Here is a 25280-nt window from a genome sequence, read left to right on the forward strand (position 1 = left end):
ACGTGCTCAAGGAACTTGAAGCAGGCCATGGGGCAAGCTGTTCAGGGTGGGGGGAGAGTTTAGGCAGTATGTTGTGATATTCTTTCCAGTCTTCAAAGGGAGAATAAGTGAAAAAACACACTGGATGTGTGCAAGCATTTAGGCATGTTTAAAGAAAATTTTGGGATCTTTGGTATTGATTCTCGGTAGTGGCGCCCGCCCCGTGGAACGCCCTCCCACCAGATGTCTGACTTTTAGAAGGCATCTGAAGGCAGCCCTGTTTAGGAACGGTTTTAATGTTTGATGTTTTGTCACTTTTTATATATATTCTGTTTGGAGCCATGCAGAGTGACTGGGGAAACCCAGCCAGATGGGTGGGGTATAATTATTATTATTATTATTATTATTATTATTATTATTATTAGCATCATTAGCATTATTAAAATGTATTAACCCTTAATTTTGATCAGAGAGTGGATAGGAAAATTGAATCTAGAACTTGTTCCAAAATTGTTTTCTTACTGTATTTTATTTCTCTCTCTATATTTTATTGCTGAAAAATATCTATAAAAACATTATAAAATGTTAAATTCAAAGTAAGTTATGGTGAACTAACAAATTGTCACTGTAAAGGTATGGTGTCACTTATTTCTGTAACTCTTTAAAATCTGCATGTTACTTAATGCATGCTTACAAATGTTTCAAAAACGAATAGCTGTTTTTGAAACAAACCTGTTTCCAACACCCTACTAACAAAGCAAAAAAATGTTTTTGCCACTTTATTTTTTTAATGTAGGTGGGGAAAGTGCATATCGAAGTGTCAGTACCCACCACAAATGGTGACCAAAATCAGGTTTGTCTGGTTAGGTTGCTTGTATTCTTTATTTTATTTTTTATTTTTAAGGCTGAAAGATGAAAGTTCCAAAATAAATCAATGAACAATTTTTTCCTCCCTCTCCCCATTTTTTATATAATCTATCACAAAACAGCAGCGTGCAGGAAAAGAGGAAGAACCAATAAGAATGAGGAAGGTTAGCTGTTTCTTCACTTTCATCAAAGCAAAATTACCATCTCATTCATGCATATTTAAAAAGACAGTGTCCTGGTTGCTTCATGTGCCTTTTAAAAAATCAGTAGTTGTTAATTTATATTTACAGTCCTCGCTGTCCAGATGATTTGGACTAGATTTTACACGTTGCAGATAACAACTTAATTCTTGGCTCCTTATAAAAATCTAGTCGTTCATCCATGAGAACTGTGAAAAGTCAGCATTTAAGGAAGTGAAAAATGCTTGACTGCAGAAGTAATATAAGAAGGAACAGATTAAAATATTTCAGATTGCATACATATATTTAAGTATATCATTTATTAATATTAATAAATACCGATTTTAACCCAGCAGGACATTCTGATGTCCCATGCAGCTGTATTCCTCAAAATGTATTGCCTTCCACAGAAAGTGCGTGATCATTTCTTTACTGAGAGAACACTCACAACACAAATAGGCCAGCGAAGCCCTAGGGACTGTTTTTTTAAAGGGAACTCATTACATTTCCCCATGATTCACGAGCAAAACTTTTCATTTCCCTCAGATTCTTCACATGATCTTGTGGCTCCATACCCTACACCCCATTGGCATATTACAGCTCTCCGAACGTTAATTTAACCTTTTTCGTTTTCCGATTTGCAAATTCCTGCAACAACAACCTTTTAATTTTTTTTGTGCTTTTTTTTTTGTTTGTTCCCCCCCTTTCTTTCACTTTCACAGAAAAGATCAAAGAGACTAGATGGTGAAAACATTTATATAAGACATAGCAATTTAATGTTGGAGGTTTGTATGAATTTGAAGCTTCTTTCGGTTGCGTTTGCCTGGACCCTCTGCATTCTTTGCTGAACTCTTTTTCCTCCTCTGCTGCTACATTTGTTTTGTTTTTGTTTTGCATGCTGTTGCATGAAGACGTTGAAATAGGCTTTCGCATGCAATAAACATGACACTATACAGCCATTTTTCCTCCCTGTTTAGATTTTTCTTCTTGAATTTACCTGAAAAATATGTGATTGGGATAGTTTTTCACTTGAGTGTTTTCTAAAAGCTCGACGACTTGATTACATGGCTGTCTACAAAAAGTCAAGGGCTACGAGAAACCAAGCAAGTAGCCAGGTTTTCAGAGTTGCATTTTGTGATGCCATTCTATTTCCAGTAAGCCCATTGCCAACTTGAGAATAGATAATTAATAGGGTTCTGACAGAACACTAAATTTGTGCCCTGATCTTTCTTCAGTGCCTTTTCCTTTAAGATATGATGCATGGGTGGCTAACTTGTGTCCACCAGATATTGTTGGACTACAACTCCCATCATCCCTGGGGTTGATGGGAGTTGAGGGTTCAGTAACATCAGAAGGGCAATACTCCCCCTTCTGGTGTATAGAGGGACAGTTGTTGGTTATAGTAGAAGAATTGCTACAAATTAGGAAATACCAGTAGGGTAATATTTTCATTGGGATTAATGAAGCCATTATAAAGCAGTAGATAAATATTTAAGATCCTCGTAACTCTTTAGGCACTAAACAAAATAAAAGAAGGGTAGTGGTGGAGGAATCTTCCTGGTAGAAAAGCCCACTCTGTAAGTAGGCAGAGGTGTTGCCTAGATTTCCAGTGTGAATCTGATTGAGGATAGTAGCCTTACTCCCAAGAAACTACGTATAGGATTGCAGCCTTAAATTAGGGCAGACTATGCATGCTATATGCAAAATGTGGTCTAAGGTTCTACTAAAGAGACCATCAATTGATGCTTTTCCTTTTGAAAGAACAAAAGTAAACAGTTACTCAGATTTGGCTCTAGCACTAACTGGAACTCGGGGTACCTTGTAAGGAAGAGTACAAGAAAAGTATTCGCAGAACTGGATATTTAATTTCATATCCTGCATAAGGGAAAGTCATGAGGGTTTGTCAGCAGAAGCCAAATTGAGCAGTAATACCTAGTGATTGGAGAGTATGCCTGTCTTCCATCCCACCCAAAGTTGCAAATGGCAATCTTCCTCTAGTTTGAGGATTTCTGTCCTGGACAGCTGACTTCAAAGCTACCTGCAATTTATGTTTATTTTAGTACCAAGGACTGTTTCCCCAGCAAACTAAGCTCTGCCATCTTTGTGGTTTTCAATATATCTAGTAGAATTACTAGGGAACCATGGTCACAATCCACCAAGCAGTTCTGCTTCACCATTTTCATTCTTTTCAGTTCACTGAGCTACACTGAGGCTAGGTGTACTCCATTTATTTTGTGTACTTTAGTTTCTGCTGGAGCATTTGTATGCTCTTACATTTTTTTTATGTAAAAGGACAGTACTGCTTTAAAAAACTAGTGACAGTGGCAGGAGATCAAGCCCAAGGAGCATTCCGAATGCATAATTGCTGGATGATCATTGGAAAGTACCTTGTTCCAAGTCAAACAATTGGTCTACCTAGCTTAGTTGTCCTATGCTAATGGGTAATGCCTCTCTAGGTTTCAGAGATAAGTTTTTCCCAGCCGTATCTGGAGATTACAGGGACTGAACCTGGAACCTTTTCCTGAAGAACATGTACTCTACCACCAAATTAGTACTAATATGATTCTTGGGAGATATATCCCATCTCCTGAAAATTAACAAATCATTCAGTAGCATTTAAAAGCACTGATATTATAGTAGTTTATATCTTAACTCTGCAAATAATTTTAAAAATCTGGAAGTAGAATGTCATCACATAAGCTTTTTCTCTGAATGCATGTTTTAAAAAGTGTAGACAGCTGCTTTCACACAGCAGAGTGGGGCTATTTTCCTCGCATAGGCCATTTGCTATATTTCAACTGATTTAACATTTTTGTATTTCTTGTTATTCTAGAACCACTAAATTTTATGTTGCTTTGACTACACAATGTAGATCATGGCTACCTTGCCTTCAGATTAATACTGATTAAATTTGTATCCCACAGATCTTGGAAGTGTTGAACATTCCAATCATATATTACTGATATTTGGAGATGTGTGGCTTCTTATACTGACTCCATTCTTATGTGCTATGTGTTTTTATCCACGATTACAGAAATAGCAGCTAATAGGAGTTTCGTAAACAGTGTCTCTTCTTTTAAAATGCACTAACTACTTTTTGAAGTTTAATTTAGTGATTTACAGCTTTTGGGTTTGATTGCTACAGTGCAGAACTTTTGGACATCAGTAAAATGGTCTGTAATCCAGTCAAGAAGAGTTCTTCTGGCAAGAGGTGGTGAAAATTTCACCCATGACATTTTAGTCTGTCCTTTATCTGATAGTTTAATCTATTACCTCCTTCCAGTTGAGGTTTTATAACTTCTTGCACATGTCTCTTTCCAGTACTGTTACCTTCCCGTAGCCATATAAGGCTCTGTATGATCCAGTGCCTACTACCAACTCCCATTCACATGCCTGGTCTGACTCTTAACTGTTTTGTTGCAGGTGTTCACTGGTCATCAAATAAAAAACAAAAAACCCCTCTAATTATAACCTTGATTGTGGTTATTTTTTTCTTTTTGACTTTGTGTATCGGACAAGCAAGTTCAGTTCCATCTGATTGTGTTTAGGAAAGAAGAGTGATCCACTGACACACCTGAGTGTTTGTCTTATCTTATCAGACCACAGGAATGATCACAGCAGCATTTAAAAGAAGCACACAAGACCTAGTTAAACACCTTACGATCTGCCGTTCTCCAGTTTTCAATTTGTGCAGTTTGTCTTAGATTTAAATCACCATATGATCCTTTGAAGCAGTGGCACACTTGATAATGAAAAACTCCCTTTTTGCTCTTTCGGGTGGCATGATCTTGCAATGAAGCCCTGGCAGCCATGGTCCTTCTCAGAGCAGAACCATTGAAATCATAGGGCATGACTTAACTAATTAATTGTATAGGCTTTTGGGGAGGAGGTAGGTCTTGGATTATACTAAACTGCCTCAGTAAATATAAAATCCGGCCATTTAAAATATTTTGGAATAAAAACAACCAAGTTTTGTGACACTTTAAAGATGAATATTGAATATATTAAAATTCAGTTACCCTTTGCAGCAAAAACAACAGACTAAAATGGCCACCTTTTTGTAAATATTTCTGGAGTAAAAAACAGCTTTATGACTGGAGCTCTTAACATGTAAGAGCAGGGATGGGGAATCTGTTCCCCTTCAGATTTTGCCTGCTTTGTCAATGATCTGGGAAGATGAGGACTCTCCTGCTGGAGAGTCACAGATTTACTGTCACTGTTAGATTCCATTAGTAATGGGTAACCCTGCTTAACGATGAGGCCCTGTTTATGTTAACTGAAACGTCATGCTGTATTCAATGGGACTTACTCCCAGGAAAGCATGTGTAGGATTGCAGCCCGAATCTTGTCAACATCTTCTTACTCAGTGGTTTAGCCTAATTATGTCCCAGATTGTTCAAGGGCCCACCCTGGTTGGTGTCCATTAAATTTTCCCAGTATTTTATGTTTAAGAATTCATAGAATCATAGTTTTGTAGAGTTGGAAGGGATCACAAGGGTCATCGAGTCCAACTCCCCTGCAATGAAGGAATATTTTCCCCAACATGGGGCTCAAACCCATGGCCTCGATATTAAGAGTCTCATGCTTTACCAACTGAGTTATTCCAGGTCTTTGAAAAATCTGGGAACCTTTAAGTATTGAATACTAGATCACTGGCACAAATTGAATTTAATGGATATTGCTATTAAGTAGAAATATGTCTATTTTTATGAGCCATTTTACATGGTATAGCCTTCCTTCTGGTTGGATCACTTCAGGGGTCTTATGACCCAGCCTTGGAAATTTTTCCTAAAACAAGAGGAGCTTGAGGAGTCCCAACAGTTCCCAAAGCAAAAATACAGTCTAAAGGACAACAACACAAAATACCTGTCTGGGAGTGTTTACTGCACTCCTGTTCCATGTCTAACTTGGATCCATTACAGTGGTATCTTGGTTTACGAACTTAATCCGTTCCGGAAGTCCGTTCTTAAACCAAGGCATGCTTTCCCATAGCAGCGGGGGACTCAATTTACAAATGGAACACACTCTACAGGAAGCGAAACATGTTCTTACTCCAAGGCAAAGTTCAGAAACCAAAACACCTACTTCCGGGTTTGCAGCGTTGTTAATCCAAGTTGTTCATAAACTAAGCTGTTCTTAAACCAAGGTACCACTGTTATTTGAATTAGTTTACTCCGAATAGAACTTAGTTGGATACAGCCCTAATGATTCAGACTTTTCTTGGGGCAGTCTGAATTCTTTTCTATATTAATAAGTGGCTTGGATGCCTGTTACGCTATCTGGAAAGTTCTCATATGTGATTACAACAGAGGGCAACTCTAGAAGCCATAATAGAAAGTGTTCAGAGTGCAAGCCAGAACACTCTCAAGTTCTTGAATTCTTTCAGCCCTTAACTTGCAAGGAGGAACTAGGCCAGTCATATGTCCTACACCAGGTTACAAGGGCTCAGTTCATCTTTCATAGCAAAATGCTTCCTGCACATGGAAAATTGCCACATATACTGCCCCGTCTTTCCCTCCCCTTCTAAGTATGATAAATCAAATCAATCACACTACTGTGGAAAGTGCAAGGGGGAAGTAACATAATTTTCTGAATTTAGGTTTGCCAGTGACTTAATTGATTTTTGTATAACCTCTGGCACCCTTCCCAAATTATTTTTTCTTGCATTGCTTAAACCAATGTATGCTAATGCTTTGCAAAAAAGACTATGCATAAGCTGCTTTTGTGAAGCTCAGTAGTACAGTATATCATAGAAACAGATACTAGAGCCAGCTTCTTACAGCGCAATCCTATATATGTCTACACAGAAGTAAATCCCATTGATTTCAATGGGACTTACTCCCAGGTAAGTTGTTAACAGGATTGCAGCCTTAAAGATGCTAACATTATTTATTGTGCATTGGGGATTTATAGTTTTATTTAAAATTAATTAAACATTGGGTGTGTGTATGGAGAGACAGTGTTCAATTAATAGTTCTGAGTTTATTTGTTAATCTAGGTAAGAAGATTTCAAACTGAAAACTACTCAAATGATTCACTGGGGGACACCTATAACTCATTAGAAAATTATATCCTTTTATTTTTGAGGAAAGAAGAAAAAGTGATATTCCCAATGTGTGTTTAGTTCAGATTGTGAGTAGAGCTAATGGAGACTGAGCCGCTTAGTGCAGTGAATTTGATAGTGTGAAGGTGGTAAATGCATGTTTAATAAATTTTTCGCTGGTTTGTTTTTTGGCTTCTTTTTCTGAAATGATAGGATCTAGATAAACCTCAAGAGGGGATAAAGAAGCATCATGCTAGCATTAGCGAACTGAAGAAGAACTTTATGGAATCTGTCCCTGAGCCACGGCCAAGTGAATGGGACAAGCGCCTCTCAACTCATTCTCCCTTCAGGACCCTTAACATCAATGGACAGATCCCCACAGGAGTAGAAGGAGTGAGTACTTTACATAGCATGGAACTGGTGATTTGCTTGGCTTTGCTCTTAACAAAACCAGCTTTTTGTTCTCCAGGGAAGTACAATGCAGGGTGGGGAGGTGGGTGGAATAAACCAAAGGCAATGCAACAATATTTATATTTTTGTTACTGATTCCTGTTCTGTATATTGAGTGAGAATTGTTTTCACATCTTAGCTGACAGTTTTTTGTCATAGCTTTCAAACCACTTTGCCTGAAGTAATTCTTTTTCAAATCTTGTGAGACTACTGCTGAAGTCAAGGGGTGGAAAAGTCATTCTGTGACAACATAAGGTCTTTTTAGTTATAAGACATTTAGTGAGTAAGACCCATGTATATATGCATGTCTCAGTCATTTACTTTCATGAAAGGGTAACTGTTGGGCTCTCTGAATAATAATCAGCTAGTGGTTCTGTGTTACTTAGAAAAAAAGAAGTAGTTGAATTTGTTTTTGACATTACTACCAACCTTTGCAGTAAAACTGTAGTTTCAGTGGCTTGGATCCAAAGATGTTCTTCCATGTGCAGAAAGTGACTTTCACTTGCAAAAGGACTTGCTTTGTGCTTCACGCTATTATGTTACATGAGAAAAAGTCTTTCTAAATTCAGCAATGTTCTTCTTCTCGTACAAGAATGTATGCAGTTTCTTGCACAAACAGAAGCAGAATGAGAACCGCTGTAGAACCTGCTCTTTGTGGACCCCCATGCAAGCATTGTGGAACAGCAGTTATGTTCCATCAGCTCCTGGTTCTTTGGATCCAACCCAGTAACCTGAATGCAATGTTACGGAGCACTGGCTTAGATTAAATGTTTAGTTCAGTTTGAACAAATACTTCTAATTTAATATTCAAGGCATCTGGCATTTTAAATATTGAGTAAACTTAGAATGCCCAGAAATTACAGTTTGGTATTTGATTAATGAGGAGATGAGAGGGTATTTTTCAGCTGATTACAATTACATTTACATTGAAAGATAAAAATATGAATGGATTGATCCTTGTTGATGATAGTGAAACAGCACACAAAACTTTAAATGTTTGGCTGGGAGTTCTGATTAAAGCAAAGTTTATGCAAGATGTTGTTGAAGTAGACGTTGCAAGTATTGCTTTTGTAAGAGCTGGATATGTGTAAATTGAATTGTTGATACATTCCCTCCTACAACAGTGGTTATTGTGACTTGAGGGCAATGTTTGAGAATGTTTATTCATTTCCCAAGTTTGTCTTCCATGAACTGTGCAAATGATCATAGAATTGTAGAGTTGGAAGTAACTCCAAGGGCCATCGAGTAAAACCTCCTGCAATTCTAGAATATGCAGATGGCCAATATAGGGATCGAACATTAGACTGGTGGACTTTTCAAGAATTGTAATTAACAATTGTAATAAGAGTCACCTGCAGACAACTACATCTTGTCTGTAGATGTCTTATGTGGAAGGAAGGCTACCATTTTATTGTTGCAGTAATCTTGGTAATCTGTACAGTGGGGCTGTGATATTATTATTATTACTATTATTATTATTCTACATCACAAAACAACTGAACTTTCCATACTTTGTGCATGTCCAGGTCAAGCAAGCCACATTTCAGTCCTATGAGAGACAGGTTGGTGGGCCAGAGGTAAAGCTGCTGTTTTGATATGTGCTTCTGAAGCAGACTTTTGCTGTTGTAATGGCACTGAGCAAAACCAAAACCCTCAACAGCAGCTGCTGAGTGGCATTTTCTTTTGGCTGCCTTTTTAAATAGTTTCATCTCTCACAGCCTCCTGTTCTAACACTTTTAAAAAGGATTTGCACTGCTGCAAGCTTTTGCAGCTTTCAGTTGCTTTTTTTCAGCGCATGGCTGATTGAAAAAGTTGCATGAATATGTTGCCATATATTTAGAGAGAGAGAGCAATTATGAAAGTTTAACTGTACCCTGTTCTTTTTATGTTGTCTTCCTCTCTTTTCCTGTTTTTCTTTAAACTCTCTTGCATTCTGTATCATTATCATTTTTTTTGCTGCCCAGCCCCCCAGCTACTTTCTCCCTGATACCCATCACTTAGGGGTGTGCAAAGACAATGTCAGCAAATATCAGGCTGATCAAAGAAGATTGACTCAGCTGAGAGAGCTGAGAGCTAATTTTTTCCTTTCCTAGATAGCTGCTTTCATTTGCCATACATAGCAAAAATAAATGTATAGAGTGTTTTAAACAGACCAAAACAAAGAAATCCCCTGTTTTCTAGCTTACACTTAGTTTTCATATACAACTGCAATATAGCTTTGTATTGTGTTACATTCTTTACACACTGGTGACACAGATGAAATCAATGTGGAGTAACTCCATTCTTTGTAATTGTAACATTAAAAAAATAATATTCCAGCTTATTGGTTTTTCAAGTGACTGAACACTTTGCACTTTAACCACAATATAATTTTGAAGTGGAACTTTTGATACTATCTTCCATGGCAATATCTTTGACAGAATTCAATTATATTTGCACTACAATTTAAGTATCAAATAATTAATGCCATTCTGAAGATCAGTGTAGCATAGGAAGTTATGACCAACGTTTTGTACAACAGTGTTTCTCTTTGTAATTCAACAAGATTATTGTTTTGCAAATATTTCTACAGTTTAATGCTGAAAGATGTATTTTAGCACATGGGTGGAGTTAACATTAAATGGGTTTCTCCACTGAAAACTATTATCAACTTAGGAATAATTTACCCACTTAGAAAGCACTTCGTATTTGTCCTATAGTCTGGTCCCAATGTACAGGATTAGTGGAGGAATGTATTGAATGCAGCAGCAGAGCACACTTTAGTTAACTTCATGTCAATTTCTCTGACTTCTGTCCTTGCACATCCCCGAGTATCATTTTTGAGCACTTTCCACCTGTCATTTTGTTCATCTCTCTGTCTTTCTTGATCTTCTACCATGAAAGCAGACACTGGAACGTCCTCTGTTAGTGCAGGATGAAGATAATAATAAAAAGCAAGAGACAGCTACTGAGGGAACTTTGCCCGAACAAACAAATGAAGAAATCCAGGCAAAGATTTCTATTCAAATTCCTGAAGAGCAGAAATCGCTCAAAACATGCCGCCTATACTCTAGAGCTTTTCCTTCTCCACGCATTCCCTTTATGATGTCTTTTTTGGTGGTCCTTGCACTGACTGTGTGGTGGCTGGTTTTTCTGTGATTTTGGAAATGGAGGGCTTCTGTGAAATATCATCAAGACTATAAAGCTCTTCAACTCTTGGGTGAAGCTGCCATGCCTCTTTCCATATTAACCCTTCTGTCTCTAGTTCAATCTTCCAGGGAGTCTTTTGAAACTCTTCTTTTTTTTTAAAAAAAAGTGTGCATGCACACACATTTGCACCAACACTGTTCAGAATACAGTTTGGCATACTTGGAAGAGACACAGTGGATAACCCTGCAAGCTGCAATATGACAAATATGAAGGTTTTGGCAGTCCTTTTAAGCTCAAACTATGTCAGGCTTTTAACCATGAATGTAGTCAGTTATGTGTTTTTGGTTTTGGTCTTTGAGTTCAGCAGGTTGTTGAAAGGAACAAATATGATGATTTCCCTAAAAGATCTCCATATCCTGCAAAACATTTGAGAATTTTTTTAAAAAACAAAGCAGCAATTAATTTCAAGAACTGTTTTATGTTCATTGTTAAGATGATTTTATTAAAAGTCCTATTCTAAGAGAGCAAGATAAGCCTATAACTGCCACCTGTAATTAAACAAAGCTCTTCAGGAAGAATGCGGAGGTGTGTGTCTGTGTAGTAAACTGCAGAGAATTGGATTAATTCATTTAATATAAATTGAAACGAATTTCACACCTCACTACTAAAGACTCCTGACACTTCAATCTTAAAGACGTTTGTTTTGGAATTGTGTCTTGAGTATCAGTATGACTGCATGGAGTGAGTTAGGATGCCAGATGCTGCTTAGGTAGAAAATGAAGGGTACTTGCATCATTCTCTTCCTGAAATTTGAAGTGAGGATGGCATATTCTTTCTCAATCTGCCTTGTGTATAAAACAATACACCAATATGCACCTATGGTTATTTATCTTGCCTGTATGATTCTTCTGTAGATGAAAAGATTGTAACTTCTGGTTTCTGTTTGTGGTGCGTTTAAGGTGGTAGAAAACCAATCATTTATTAGAAGTGATGCTTAAAAACTGTAATCTTTGCTGTTTTCCAAGTCCAGTTCTTCCTATGTCTTTCTGTTGCTTTATCTCTTTTCTGTATCATACTTACTGAACTGTGTTTCACTTTCACTGTAACAGTTATCTGTATGGAAGTAACATGTTTATAAGTGTGTGGGATGTTTTGTGCATGTTGATGTTCATAGTGTTGATTTCAGTTAAGTTGATCTAACAGTGTAATAGGCATATGTTCAGATGGTAAAACTCTGTTTGTTTAAACCTTTGCATGTTGCTTGACTCTTAACAGCACCCAGATGTAAATGTCTGGCTAGCTATTTGATATCTACCTTCTTTATCTCATTTTTAAAGCAAAAAAACATAAAAGGTTTTGGCTAATCACTTGCGCTGACAGGTGAAGGGGTCTTTTACCCAGAGAATATGCTGAGAATTTCATAAATCATTTGAGAGCTGAGTTATGATAGTCAGCTAGGCTGAGCTACTAGAAGGAAGGCTTATGGGACAGTTGGTTTCATATATTCGGCAAGCTACTTATTAACAGATCAAATTCAATTTGCATTCCACTGATTACACATTGTGAATATTATTTTAGATGAATAGAATATGACTTTGGAAAATCATGTTTGTGTATGTGCATATGCACAGACAAATGTAAGGAAAGAAAACGCTGTGTGTGTTTGTGTGTGTGTATGTTTGTGAAAATATTGAATTACAAATTCTCCTGTAATGTATTGTGTACTCTTAGCAATGTAGATAAACATCTGTTTCCTGAAACATTGCTGGGGGAAAAGATGTTTAGCCACTGACAGATGGCTTACCCATAATAATAATGTTCAGGAATTTTGCTTGAGCCATTCTGCTAGTAAATGTAGGTCATCTTGGAATGCTCTGTAGAAAGATAGAGAGCACTTTGGTCACTTTTCAGCTGTGCAATTTACCAATGCAAATACTTCAACACTTTCATTCACTGCAATCATCTCCTGCTGAGCCCTGACCATAACACATACTGCATTATTTTTATAGTTGAAAAATCTATTCCTCCTTATAGTTTGTTATAGAGTGTTTTCCTCCCCTCCTATTTATCTTGGAAAATGCAGTCTGTAAGGTAGAGAACATAAATGGAAGGCTGTCTCCCATAGGAGCTGGTACTGTAAAACAGTTTCAGAATATCTGCCATTGTGATCTCTATCAAATTCTGTACAGAAGTATGCAAAATATTGAGGAGGGGTAAGAAGGGTAGATGCAGGAATGAATCTGGGATTGATACTCTTGCCATGAAACCTGGGTGCCACGAGATCTTAGCTGCAGAATTTGTGAGCAGTAAGACTTGGAAGCAGGAGTAAATGTTGAAAAGAGACCATGAAATAAACTGGTGGGAAATTTTTGTTTCCTGATTTCTCCCCCATCAATGTAACTTGATTTTTTTCTGATAGAGGAATTATCATTTAATATCAGCCAGTAGCTGATGAATCTGGATGGATTCCTGAGTGGCCTTGGGATGCAAAGATGACCCTATGTGGGGTGTGCATTAGTGTTTGACACAATAATTCATAAACACATTCTCCCTACTATTATAACCTGTGTGGATGCCTTTAGTTCTGCTGCTCATGCAGAAATTTTAGAAGCTCTGGACCAGTTTTATCAGATGAATTTCAGTTGTTGAGGCCTGAGCATGTGGATAGGGCTATCAGAGAAGTGCATTCTACCACTGGTTTGCATGACTCTTGACCCTTCTGGCTTACAACATTTTCCAGGGAGGAGAGGTCTTAAAGACTATCAGCCAGTGACTGTTCTTCTCTTATGTAAGGTGCTCAAATAGGTGGTGGACATGAAACTAAAGTTATTCTTGGATTACACATTCTCCACATCTGTTGCAATCTGGTATCTTTACTGAATTTGACATGGAAAGGAAACTGTCTTGGTCACCCTAAAAATGGAGAAGAATGAGGGATTGCAACTGCTAATTCTTGGCATAGCTTTCATTGACCATGGTATCTTTTTAAATAGACTATCTGTTTATTCTGATCACAGCAGTGAGGATCATTTAGTCCAACCCCCTGCAATGCAGGAATATGCAGCTGTCCCATATGGCGATTGAATCTGCAACCTTTGTGTTACCAGCGCTATGCTCTAAGCAACTGCGCTATCTAGACCTGAAACACTGGGGTGAGAACATCTGGGGATTTGAAGCGAGAGGCCATTAGTATGCAGTGGAAGTGCTGAAACCATGTTTGTGCTCTATAATGGATTAGATGAACGTAAATAAACTAAAGCTTAATCCAGACATGATGGAGATAATTATGTAGGATAGTTTCAACTGTTTTGGGAAAGCTGTTTTGGATTTGGTTGCTCTTCTCCGTAAGTCAGGAATGGAAAACCCTTTTGGCTCCGTGAGCCAGATCTTTATCAGGATCAGCCTCATAGGCTAAATTTGTTGATGATCCTGGTCTTGAGGGACCTGGATTCAGATTTTGTCTTCCTTAACTAGATCTCAGATTGCAGTCTACGTACTTTGCCTTATAGAATCACTAAGTAGGCCTGCATGACCCAGCTCCTTCATCTGTATAGCCAACCCTTTGTTCACTTTTTTTATGTGACACTAGAGTAGAACCTTGGAAACTGGTTTATGCGTATATATTCTGCTTTTCCTTGCAAAGCTACAGCTGAAACTTTCACTCACTAAATCTTGGAGAGTGCTAAGGGATTATTAAAAGATACATCATTTTAGTGGTTTCCACTGTGTAAGTTAGACCACTAAGCCAGTTTGACTCCCTTTGAATGTTCGTACTATATTGCATTAAACAGCATACTATAACTTTATACTACACTGCATTAAAAAATCAAACACCTAAGGAAGGCAAAAATAAATTCTGCAGAAAGTCAGAGAGAGGGAAAAGCTAATTTACATAGTTTGATCTGTATTTACATAATTGACCAGTGAGTAGCAGATGTATCTGCTTATGGTGAATACATACAAACAAAACATTTCCCATGCAAAAAGGGTGTGCTCACTTCAAGTGTGCTCAGATTTGGCAAAATGTATTTCAGATTTTGCCTACATTTATAATTTTACATAAGTGCCATCTGGAGGTTTATCAGTTTATGGAAGCTATTCTTCTCATAATTTTGTGGGACCTTTTTCTGCCTGAGGTTTTGGAGAGCTGTTGACTCTAATCTAAGTAGGCAACGCTGCACTAAATAGATCACAGCAATTTGACTAATAAAAGGCAATGCCTTTTCTTAGGGTGACACTACGCTAGGTGATACTGGAGACTTGGCAGCAGCTGCCCCTCTTCTCTCTCCACCCCCTCCTCCATAGCATATTGTATAATAAAATGTGTGATGATTATAATATTGAGCTCACTTTCCCTGCTCCTCTTCACTGGGCTGCCACTTGTGGGAACATGAAAACCTCATTGATATTTGCATTGCACATTTTATGTTACTATTGGGGAGAAGAGAATACAGTGGGGATGCTGTTTTCAGTGATATCCATGAGATTCCCATAACATCCAGGTGAATTATTATTTTGTCATGATTTTAATATGTCACAGCGTTGTCTGTGTTGTGATGAGCGTATAAATATTTCTCATTCTCAGTTTAGTGTTATGTAAATTCATTGCTGTTTAGCTTTTGCATGATTTTGTCAGGCAAGTGATTGCCATCCTGATTTCATTAGCCTCCTTTTTGGCTTTAAGAAACTACCATTGTAGAAGGCTTTGACACGAATTATGAAACGATATGAAATTTTAGAAGCAAATAACCTGCTAGAGCAGTGTTTCCCAACCTTTTTTGGGCAAAGGCACACTTGTTTCATGAAAAAAATCTTGAGGCACACCACCATGCCAGATGGGGAAAGGTCACTTTTTACTTATGTAAAAAAAAATAAAAAAATAGTAACAGCATAGAAGGTAGAGAAGGTAGGACTCGAACCAGTGGATTCACGTTACAATAAAGATTTTGACTAAACATGGGAAAGAACTTTCTGCTGGTAAGGGCTGTTCAACAGGGGAATGGTCTCCCTCGGGAGGTTTTTCCCTTCTTGGAGGTTTTTAAGCAGAGGTGGGATGTCTGTCTGCCATGGATGCTATGGCTGAGATTCCTGCACTGCAGGGGTTGTACAGTACTGGATAGCCCTGGGGATCCCTTCCAACTCTACGATTCTATTAGGATCCCTTTTATAAAAGAGAGAACTTTAATGGCACGGCCATTATTTATTTCGGCTTCTCCCAACGGGGCCACGAAGGATCAGAAAAGCTGAAGAAGAGACCCTTCCTCAGAGGAGGCGGGAGACCACCGGACCCGCCGAGGAGGGGAATCCGGCCGCCTTTCCCTCCAGAGCTTCGCCTTTTGCCCCGGCCAAGTTGCGCCGAGGGCGCCTTGCGGGCTCTGCGTGGCTTCAGGCGGAGCCTAGGAGCCACTTCCCAGCCTGGAGGGCAGGCTGTGCGCGGACCCCGCCACTCTCGGGGCGCGACCCAGACTCGGCTGCCTTCCACGGCCAGCAGAGGTAGGCCGCCGGCTTCTAACCCGGCGGAACTGGGGCGTCCCGGGCGCAGCGCAGCGCCGCGCTCCCCACTCCTCCCGCCCCGCCCCCTTCTCCCGGGTGCCCCCTCCCTCCTTTGTTCTCCGGAGCCCCGCCTCCCCCTCTGCCCCAGCTCGCCTATTGGCTCACGCAGCCGCCACTCAGGTGGGGGCCCGCTTTGGCCCCGCTCCCCGGCCGCCGAGAGAGAGTGGGAGCGTGTGGGGCGGGGCTGGGCGGCCGGGCGTCTCCTTCCCTGCACTGCTTCGGCCGCGTCTGCAGCCGCCGTGGGACCAGGCGGGAGGCCAGTCATGCCCAGACACTGCCAGCCGCTCGGAAGGAGCCGTCGCTCTGCCGGGCAGCGCCTGCCTGCGCGCCCCTCGCTCCCTGCGCCGAGGATGGCGGGGGCGCCGGGCGCAAGGCAGCGCCGGGGCTGCTGGGCAAGCGGCAGATGCTGATGCAGTTTGGGGAATTCCTGTCACAGGGAGCAAGGCAGAAGCGGATGACGGGGCACGTTCCCCGGGGGAGCGGGGCCGGAGGATTAGCCCGACTCGCCCGCCTCCCTCCCACGGCACACTAGGCAACGTCCGGCGGCACACTAGTGTGCCGCGGAACACTGGTTGGGAAACACTGTGCTAGAGGATATATATTTATTCTTTTTCCTATGAGCCTTTACCCCATTTCCAAGTCATTTTCTTGCTTCATATATTGCGGAAAACTGAAAGTGATTCTTAATGTGAGCAATGTGGGAAGTGACATTACTCATGTGGTGCCTATTGGATTTCTGGAGACAGCACAGAACTCCCATTTAAATGGAGCACTTTTTAACTGAGACCTTAAATAACCTTCTGAAGCAACACTGGAACATAATTACTACTTTGAACTTTACTCCTGAGTTCTTGTAATATATTTACAAATGCAAATTATGAAGTTATTATTGTAAATACCTATTCCTCTGCAAAGGAAGAAAGCAATGCATGAAATGAGCATTTTGTGATGTCATAAAATGTAGATTCATAGAACATATAGTCTTTCATCGTGTGTGTGTGTGTGTGTGTGTGTGTATTACACAATTTTGTTCTGTTTTGGAGAGGATTGGTTATTTAAATAACTTTTGCTAATAACTTTTCTTCTAAATGGTTCAGCACCTTGAAAAGTAAAATTGTGATAGCTTTGGTGTTGTTGTTGTCGTCTTTGAAAAGAGTAACTTTAATCCATGGCAGCAAACTCCTATTTAAAATGCAGTTATGATTTTGCTTATTTTTACTTCAAATTGGAATTAGCTATTCCTTTGTTTTATTGACTGGTCGCTTTTCAGAAACAAATCCATTTCTGGTGGTAGTTAGTTTGTTAACAATTTTAATATCTGCCTAATATATCCAGATATACAAATTGCCTTTAAAAATCAAGTTTTGCTTGAAAGTGTTACCCTTCTTCTTCTGTAACAATGGACAATTGAACAGTTATGCTAAATTAGGGATTTCTATTTTCTGCTTCATAATACTTCTTGCTCAAGTACTTTTGACAGCCCTGTTGAGATTGGATGTTGGTCTATGGAATTCTAACTGGTGAGTGTGGTACATTATAAAGTTAACCCCTACTTAATTGCTAAATGCACACTTTTAAGCACTTTTTGATGTGTCATCTTCTGCACAGACTTTCAATATAGGGGATAACCTAATACTATTGCTACACAGCATGAAATTCTTATTGGATCAGCTGGTTAGAATTTCTACATAATTTTTATAGTATTTTTTATATATATATTCAGGATGCATCATCTTATGCCTTTGAGGATTTTATGACAGTAATGCATACTTGAGCAGCTGCACTATTTTAGAAATTGTTACTGGGGAGATCTAAGATTTTGGCATAATTTAAATGCATGTAGTTGGGCAAGGCAGAAATTACAAGTGTAAGTAAATCACAAAGCAGGACCAATCCTTGCTGCTTTTACACTAAGCAATATTAGTTTATCCCCTACTTGATTTTTATTTTATTCTGGTGCTACCTTTATGTATACTCTCTACCTGATCCAAAAGCCCACCGATAATGGCCTTCCCCATTTGCTACAATGTCAGTCAATGAAGTGCATCAGAGCTCTGTTAGGCACAGTGAGCTTCTGGATCACCACTTGTAATATAGCAATCAGTTGGCATTATTCAACTCCTCACAGGCTTTGGCTTACAAAGAAATTCAGGGAACACTGCATCTTGTGTCTTTTTTTGCCCCCGTGTAAATTATATATGTATATGTGGCTTTAGCAAAACTGCTGCAGTATCTTATGCCAACGTGTCAAAAACAAATGGTCTGATTTCTTTGGAGGCTATCCATCTACTTGATGAAAGTTGTGCCTTGGCACCTAAAAAATCAGTCCATTTGGGTTTTGATTTAGTTTTTTTAATACCTTTTTTAAAAGTGGGTATAGTAGGGAGAAGCTTGGTAAGATCAGATATTTCGGTTCATGCACCAAAATAAACGAGTTGCTGTCACAGATATGGCTAGCTGCTCATGTGTAGCTGATATTTGTGTGATCCCTTAGAACCTTGGGAGTTCTGGATTGAGGCTCTGGGCATAAGAAGGAAACCTCTTTCCCTGTGACTAATCTCTAACTCTTCTGAGCCAGGCTATTTTTCTTTTTTATATTGTAATTTTATGTTGTGAACCACCCTGAGATCTACGGGTATAGGGCGGTATATAAATTTAATAAATAAATAAAATAAATAGTGCTTTCTTATGTATACAAATGAATCCACCCTTGAGCAGCAGCGTGCTAATACAAGGGGCTTCTTAGGCTTAAGATCTTGGGAATCCCAAGTGTAAAGTGTGTGTGTGTGTGTGTGTGTGTGTGTGTGTGTGTGTGTGTGGATAAAAGCATTCACCCTCTCAAAGAGGCTAATTTTGGCTGGTGGTGCAATTGGGTGGCAAGAAAAAGTTGTTCCCACCAACTGATCTTATCAATGCTTCTCCCACCCCCTCAGATTTGCATGTGGCTGACCTTTTGCAGCTATTGTGTGTTGAAAACATGTTTGCTTTATAGATGCCTTTTGAGTATTTTTTGATCATTATTCCCAATCAAAATTGCAATGTTTTGCAGACGATTTCCTAATCTCCCAGACATTTAGCAAGTTATTCCTAATGCAGACAATTGTCTCTCCCATTGAGCAAAGTTTGTTCAAATTCACTAAGTCTGATTTCTGGCTCTTAAAAATATCAGGCGCTGGATTCAGGCATAGAGCTCTCAGCGGTTGGTTTGGCCCTGTGGAACAAACCCTGTGAAAAAGCTGTAGTGGAGCTGGAAGGGTAAAATTAGGGTTAGACCCATCTGTACACTTAGCACAGCACCCCAAGTGCTATGAGAAAAGGCCATCCTTTGAGCACTGAGACATATTTGCTAAACTTTGTAGCAAGGAAGATGGAAGGGGTTTTTGGAGCCAAATGAATGGATCTGTTTCTGCCTTACATAGGATCCTGTTTTAACAACTGCAGTGTAAGCAAAGGGCTGTGCATCAAAATTTACAGCCCTGTGTAGGATCATGTTGAGTATTTGATTGATAAGATTTTTAGCATAAAATGGTCAGCTCCCAAAATACTTGTATTAAACAACTTCATGGTGGATGATTTTTCTGCTCAGTGACTGACATATAACTAGGTTATAACCCACCATTTTAAGATACTAAAATTAGGTGCTATATATGTTACTTATTTTTAAATGGCATACTATTGTAAGATGTCTTGAGGGGTATAAAGCTGTTTATAAATATAGATAAGTAAATCCAGTTCCAGATGTAGAAATTTTGCCATGGTGGGGGGAGTCTCCACTGCCACCCGCTTCTCCCTGATTGTGAATAACCCCTTTTGAGCTACTATAATTATTTATCATTCAGTGATGTTTAAGTGAGGGAAGCCTAGGGAAAAGATAGCCTTAGTCATCTAGATTTTATTTATAAAAGGGAGCAGGACATAAAATGGGAGAATTCTTAAGGTGCAGATAGGTACGAAATTTGAAATACAAGCAATGAGGAAATATGTTAATGTTTGCAACTATGCCCAATCACCATTTCTTCATATCATTTATGGGTTGTAGGGAGGCAATATATGGGCCCAGGGGCACATTTTTAAGCCACAAAGTACTTACACCTTCCCCCCACCCTGGCCAAACAAATAAAACGCACCAAAAAACGCAGGTAGCACTTCCTAAAACACACAACCAAGAAAAGGCCAATCCTACAGTTAACAAACTGACGGCCTTGATGGGAGCTGAGCGGATGCCTGAATGTGGCTTGGTGCCCTTTCTCCTGTTTGTAACACACACTTACATATGCTGCAGAAAAACATCTTATTCAAACCAAGCACATGGAAACGCCATTTACCTACCCACCGCAGTGGTACCTATTTATTTACTTGTAATGGCGTGCTTCCGGAGTACTAGGTTGGCAGGAGCTGGGGCAGAGCAACAGGAGCTCAGCCTGTCATGTGGATTTGAACCGCCAATTATATGATCAGCAAGCCCAAGAGGCTCAGTGGTTTAGACCACAGTGCCACCTGCATCCCAGTGAAGGAGAAAAAGGTGGTGGAAGGAAAGAAACAAATTGAGAGAAAGGAAAGAAGGGAAGACGTAAAGAACAGGGCAGGAAGGCAACCAGAGGATGAATAGATGACAGGAAAGAGGCGAAGGGTGAAGGAAATCGTGATACATTACATTACCATATCCAGTTGTACCTTGGAAGTCAAACGGAATCCGTTCGACTTCCAAAATGTTTGGAAACCAAAGTGCAGCTTCTGATTGGCTGCAGGAAGCTTCCATTTGACTTTTGAAAATCGTTCGAAAACCGGAACACTCACTACTGGGTTTCAATCGTTCGGGAGCCGATTTGTTTGGGAGCCAAGGTGTTCGGGATACAATGTATGACTGTACAGCATGAAGAGAGGGCACTTTACCATCCTTTCTTCTGACTGCTTTCTACCCTCTGCACCTCCCTAAAATAATTAGATGCACTTTAAAATAAATAATTAATTAAAATAATCCACTTCACATTAGCAGTGAGGCCCTAGTCTTGCTAGGAGGGAAGATCCATCCACAGCTTTTTGCTCTTGCAGCTAACAGTTTTGAATGAGAGTGGGAAGCAAGCTCAGCTTCTCTGTGCTGTGGTTGTTCATGCCCGTTATCAAATTACCTAACATGTAATGCCCTGACCAGGCACTTCCTATTGCTTGATAATGAGTAGTTCCCATACAAAAGCACAGTTCCTGCTGCCTACTGAGGGCTTGGCAGGGAGGAAGGTGGAGGGTATAATGCTGTTTGCCACCCCCCTAATCTGCCCGGAACAGCTGCTCCCCTCCTCAATATTATTCCCCCATTTGATTTGGACCTGAGTAAATCTATGGAGTTCAGTATCCCTTTGTCTCATGTATATATAGGATTGCAATCTTAAGTACAGTTCTTTTGCTTGCATATAAATACAGAAAGAAAGAGGTGCTAAATGATATATAGTTGTCTGGTTAATTTTGAAACAAGGAAGGTTTTTTTTTAAGCTCACCCTTTTTTGTGCATGTACTTGGAGTGTGCATGTGCATTTGCAGATACCAGGGCAAAAATCTAAAAAAACTTATTTTAAAGGAAATAAGTGTTCCTTAGACTGTTTATCATTATTCAACTGCTTTATCCCATTACTAAATAAAGCAGAGTTTCAGAATAATCGATGTTTTGTATTCTGCTATATAAACATCCACTTGCTTATTTGATTGCCTGTACCAACCATCCTTTCCACTAAATGTGGAAAATTTACTTTCGAAAAATATCATCCTATTTAAAACTGTGGTCTGTAACTTACATATGTGGCTTTATAGCTTTCTCTTTCCCCCTTTCCTGTTAAGATTTTCCTACTTACTATGCACGTTTTCTGGTATTGTGCATGTTTTAACTCTTGTCTTTTCTTCTGTTACTATTCCTTTCCTTCAAGTTCTAGCTAGAGGGCTCGCAGAGATGTACGAAGACCTAGTTGAGAACTTTCTAACAGGCGCACGATGGAAGACAGAATAGCACCAGCCTTGGTTAAATCCTCTGGCTTGGCACAGTCTTCCAAAGTATCTCAGGTGCTATGGACACACTTGCTTTCTTTTAGGGAGGTTGGATTTCTTTGTTTCACATCAACTTTTTTGTTACTCATTTTACAGTAAAAGATCAAAAGAACTCATTGCTTGAGAATTGCAGCATTTCAGCGATCAGATATTATATTCAGACAAACAGCACCATTGCAAATGGTTAAATAATGTGCTCACATTTGGTGTGATATCGTCTTGAGGCTGCAGTATGGTTTCTGAATGTGGCATATGTATGTTTGGGGCTCTTTTGGCATGAGATCTGCTGAGTCTTGACTCTTACCAAACAGTAATATTGTCTGCTTTAAAGTTATACTTGATGTTCTGCAATGCTGGAAGCATCAGCAACTGAGATGGCTCCTAGAGGTGCACATAAAAGCAGATATCCCAACTCATCAGAACTTTGGCCACATGGAAAAGGCATTGTATCCTCAAACTCTTTCTTTGGAAGCAATATAAGCTTTCTAAAGTCACATAGAACTTTCTTCTGCACAGATAATATATTTTTTCAATATACAGCAATAAATGTGGTTTCCCCTACTCTTTATGGAAGTCTTTTTAAAGGAATTGATCATTCTCAAGAAGGTGAAGATAACCCTTTAATACTTAGTTTTTAAAAGAATCACTGCCTGCTTAGAAATGGATATAGTGCAGATGCAGAGAGGCCTTGGCATGTCACAAACGTCAGCCATTCTCCTTGTGCCAACGAGGGCCAATCCATATGTGGGACTATAGAAGACTTGTGTGCAGCCATAGGGTGAGGATAGGGGGTGCAGTGTTGGAAAGATAACCCATTTCTCCTGTGCCATTTTTCTTAGTTAATGCTCACACCGAAACTGCCATTTGCTGAGGAGGGGGAAAGATAGATTCAGGATGGCTTTCTGTCTCATTTCCCTGCCACTTCTAATACCAGCTTTGTGGCGAGAATAATTTAAAACCAGGGAAACGGCACAGGGGAAGATGGTTTCCCTCTGCCCCCTTATTGTTGCTGCCCCAGTCCAGTTTGCGGGCAGTCTGAAATCCATTAGATCTCATCTGGTTTGGCCTGATACACATGGTGATCCCATCATATCTATGTGTATTAGACAGCACTGGCAGTGATGTTTGAATGTCCCATCTCCAACGTATTATTGCCCTGCTGGCAGAGACAAGGGAAGGAAGAGTAGTTGAGAGGACAGTGACATCTTGTCCCCACCTTGTCAAAAAGCAGAGCATGGTGTCTCACCCTGGCCCTGGAAGTTCTGCTGTCAGGATATGCAATGCTGTCAATTCCAGTGTGTCAGGCCTACCTGCAACTTGGACATTTTTCAAAACACTTGAAGTGTTTTGAAATACAGTTGGAAGTACAGTGGTACCTTGGTTTACGAACTTAATCCGTTCCGGAAGTCTGTTCTTAAACTGAAACTGTTCTTAAACCGAGGTGCGCTTTCCCTAATGAGGCCTCCCACTGCCGATGCCCTTCCACTGTTCGGATTCTGTTCTTAGACCAAGGTAAAGTTCTCAAACTGGGACACTACTTCCGGTTTTGTGGGGTTCATAAACCGAATATTTCGTAAACAGGGCTATTCTTAAACCGAGGTACCACTGTACTGATCTTCTGTTGTGTGGATTGCAATAGGTTGCATATAGGCCCTTTCAAATTGTGCTAAAATGGTCTATGTTTCTAGTGTGCCCTATTCCTAATTTCTGGCCTTTTTGTGTATTCATTTCATTTTAGAGTGCGAGTGACTCTCCCTTCAAAGAGGATCTGGATGCAATGGCAGAGGGGGAAAATATTACCTCTCACTTTGAATGGGAGGTCTCAAAGCACTCAGTGGCCCTTAGTGAGAGCCCAGTGTCAAGCCCCCAGGAGTCTGCACATACTTGTGAATCTGACACTTCTTCCGCAAGCAGCAAGGAGCAGGAGAAGCAGGGTGCTGCTACTGCTGCTGCCGCTCTCAGTGAGAGCAAGGAAGACCTAAGGTGTGGAGAGGGATTTTACTCAGATGTGGAGAAAGAGGCTGAGGACTCAAAACAGAACGAGATGCAAGTCTATAAAATCCCTTCTTCACCTCCATTGCACCTCCATGAACAAGAGGAGGAAGCCTGTGATGTTGAAGGGGGGAAAGGGGCAAGTCAGCCACTTAGCAAGCTAAATGGAGAATGTCACAGCTCAAGTATTGATAATGAGTTTCCTGCCCTCATTCGCTGTTTCCAGGTAGTAAATGTGAACTTGAAACATCTCTCTTTGCAGTCTTCTCTGCTACATTTTCAGAGTCATTCTACAAACACTGCAGCAAGCATATGTCATAAATCCATAAAGAAGGATTATGTTTCGATGGCCTGAAATATTCCCCAAACTAATCAACCACTTAATCTCCAGTCTATAGGAATGATTCCCCTCATCTACAAAGTAGATGTATATTTTATTAAAACAATTTTTAAAAAAGTATTGTCTCCTGACTCAAGCAGAATATATTTAAAAGAAAAGGAAACTGATTCTAAAAGGCATCAGATTTTATGAGATAGTGCTAAATCTCTTCTGTGTGTTGTAAATACATTGCAGAAAATATTGAGCTAAAAGCCAGCGCTGCAAGTCTTTCCATTTACAAGAACAAAACATAGCTCTTTGAGTCTGTAGTCATCTGATTTGGAAATCTCTGAGGAAACACCTGCATTTGCCCATCAAAGTGAAAAATAAATAAAAATTGCCTGCTCCAGTGTTCTTAACAATCCCATCTGCTAAAATACCTCAGCATTTGATCTGGTAATAATCAAGGTGATATCTGTCAGACTTTGAAAAGGTGAAGGGAACATAACAGAGTGGGGAAAGCCTGGTGGTGCTCTTACTAATATTACATTCTCTTTTGATTAATTATCAGGTGGTGGCACAGCTGATTTTTCTTTTCCTGTTATTCTTGAGATTTGAATATCCATAAATAATGATCTGATGCTGATTTAATAGAAGCTACTGGACTCTACACATCTCACACTGGCTGGAAATCATACATTTGTATAATCTCTTAATATGCTAGCATACTAATCAG

General features: G+C 39.7%; 1 protein-coding gene across 35 annotated transcripts in view; it reads left to right on the top strand.

The window, feature by feature from the left end:
• The window catches only part of EPB41 (erythrocyte membrane protein band 4.1), a 93661-nt gene that overhangs the window by 49235 nt on the left and 19146 nt on the right, over positions 1 to 25280 (top strand). For 17 of the 35 annotated variants that reach the window (XM_081920548.1, XM_081920547.1, XM_081920549.1 and 14 more), the window contains 5 exons: positions 776 to 832; positions 969 to 1010; positions 1748 to 1810; positions 7282 to 7461; positions 23972 to 24451. In XM_081920548.1, coding sequence (XP_081776674.1) covers positions 776 to 832; positions 969 to 1010; positions 1748 to 1810; positions 7282 to 7461; positions 23972 to 24451 — 822 coding nt within the window. Of the gene's footprint in view, positions 1 to 775; positions 833 to 968; positions 1011 to 1747; positions 1811 to 7281; positions 7462 to 9044; positions 9096 to 9482; positions 10801 to 17668; positions 18227 to 22115; positions 22249 to 23971; positions 24452 to 25280 lie in introns of those variants that run through there. The other 18 variants (XM_081920534.1, XM_081920535.1, XM_081920545.1 and 15 more) reach the window with 17 other exon arrangements.

The sequence above is a fragment of the Podarcis melisellensis genome, assembly GCF_964234715.1.
Source record: "Podarcis melisellensis genome assembly, chromosome: 8".
Taxonomy (NCBI): domain Eukaryota; kingdom Metazoa; phylum Chordata; class Lepidosauria; order Squamata; family Lacertidae; genus Podarcis; species Podarcis melisellensis.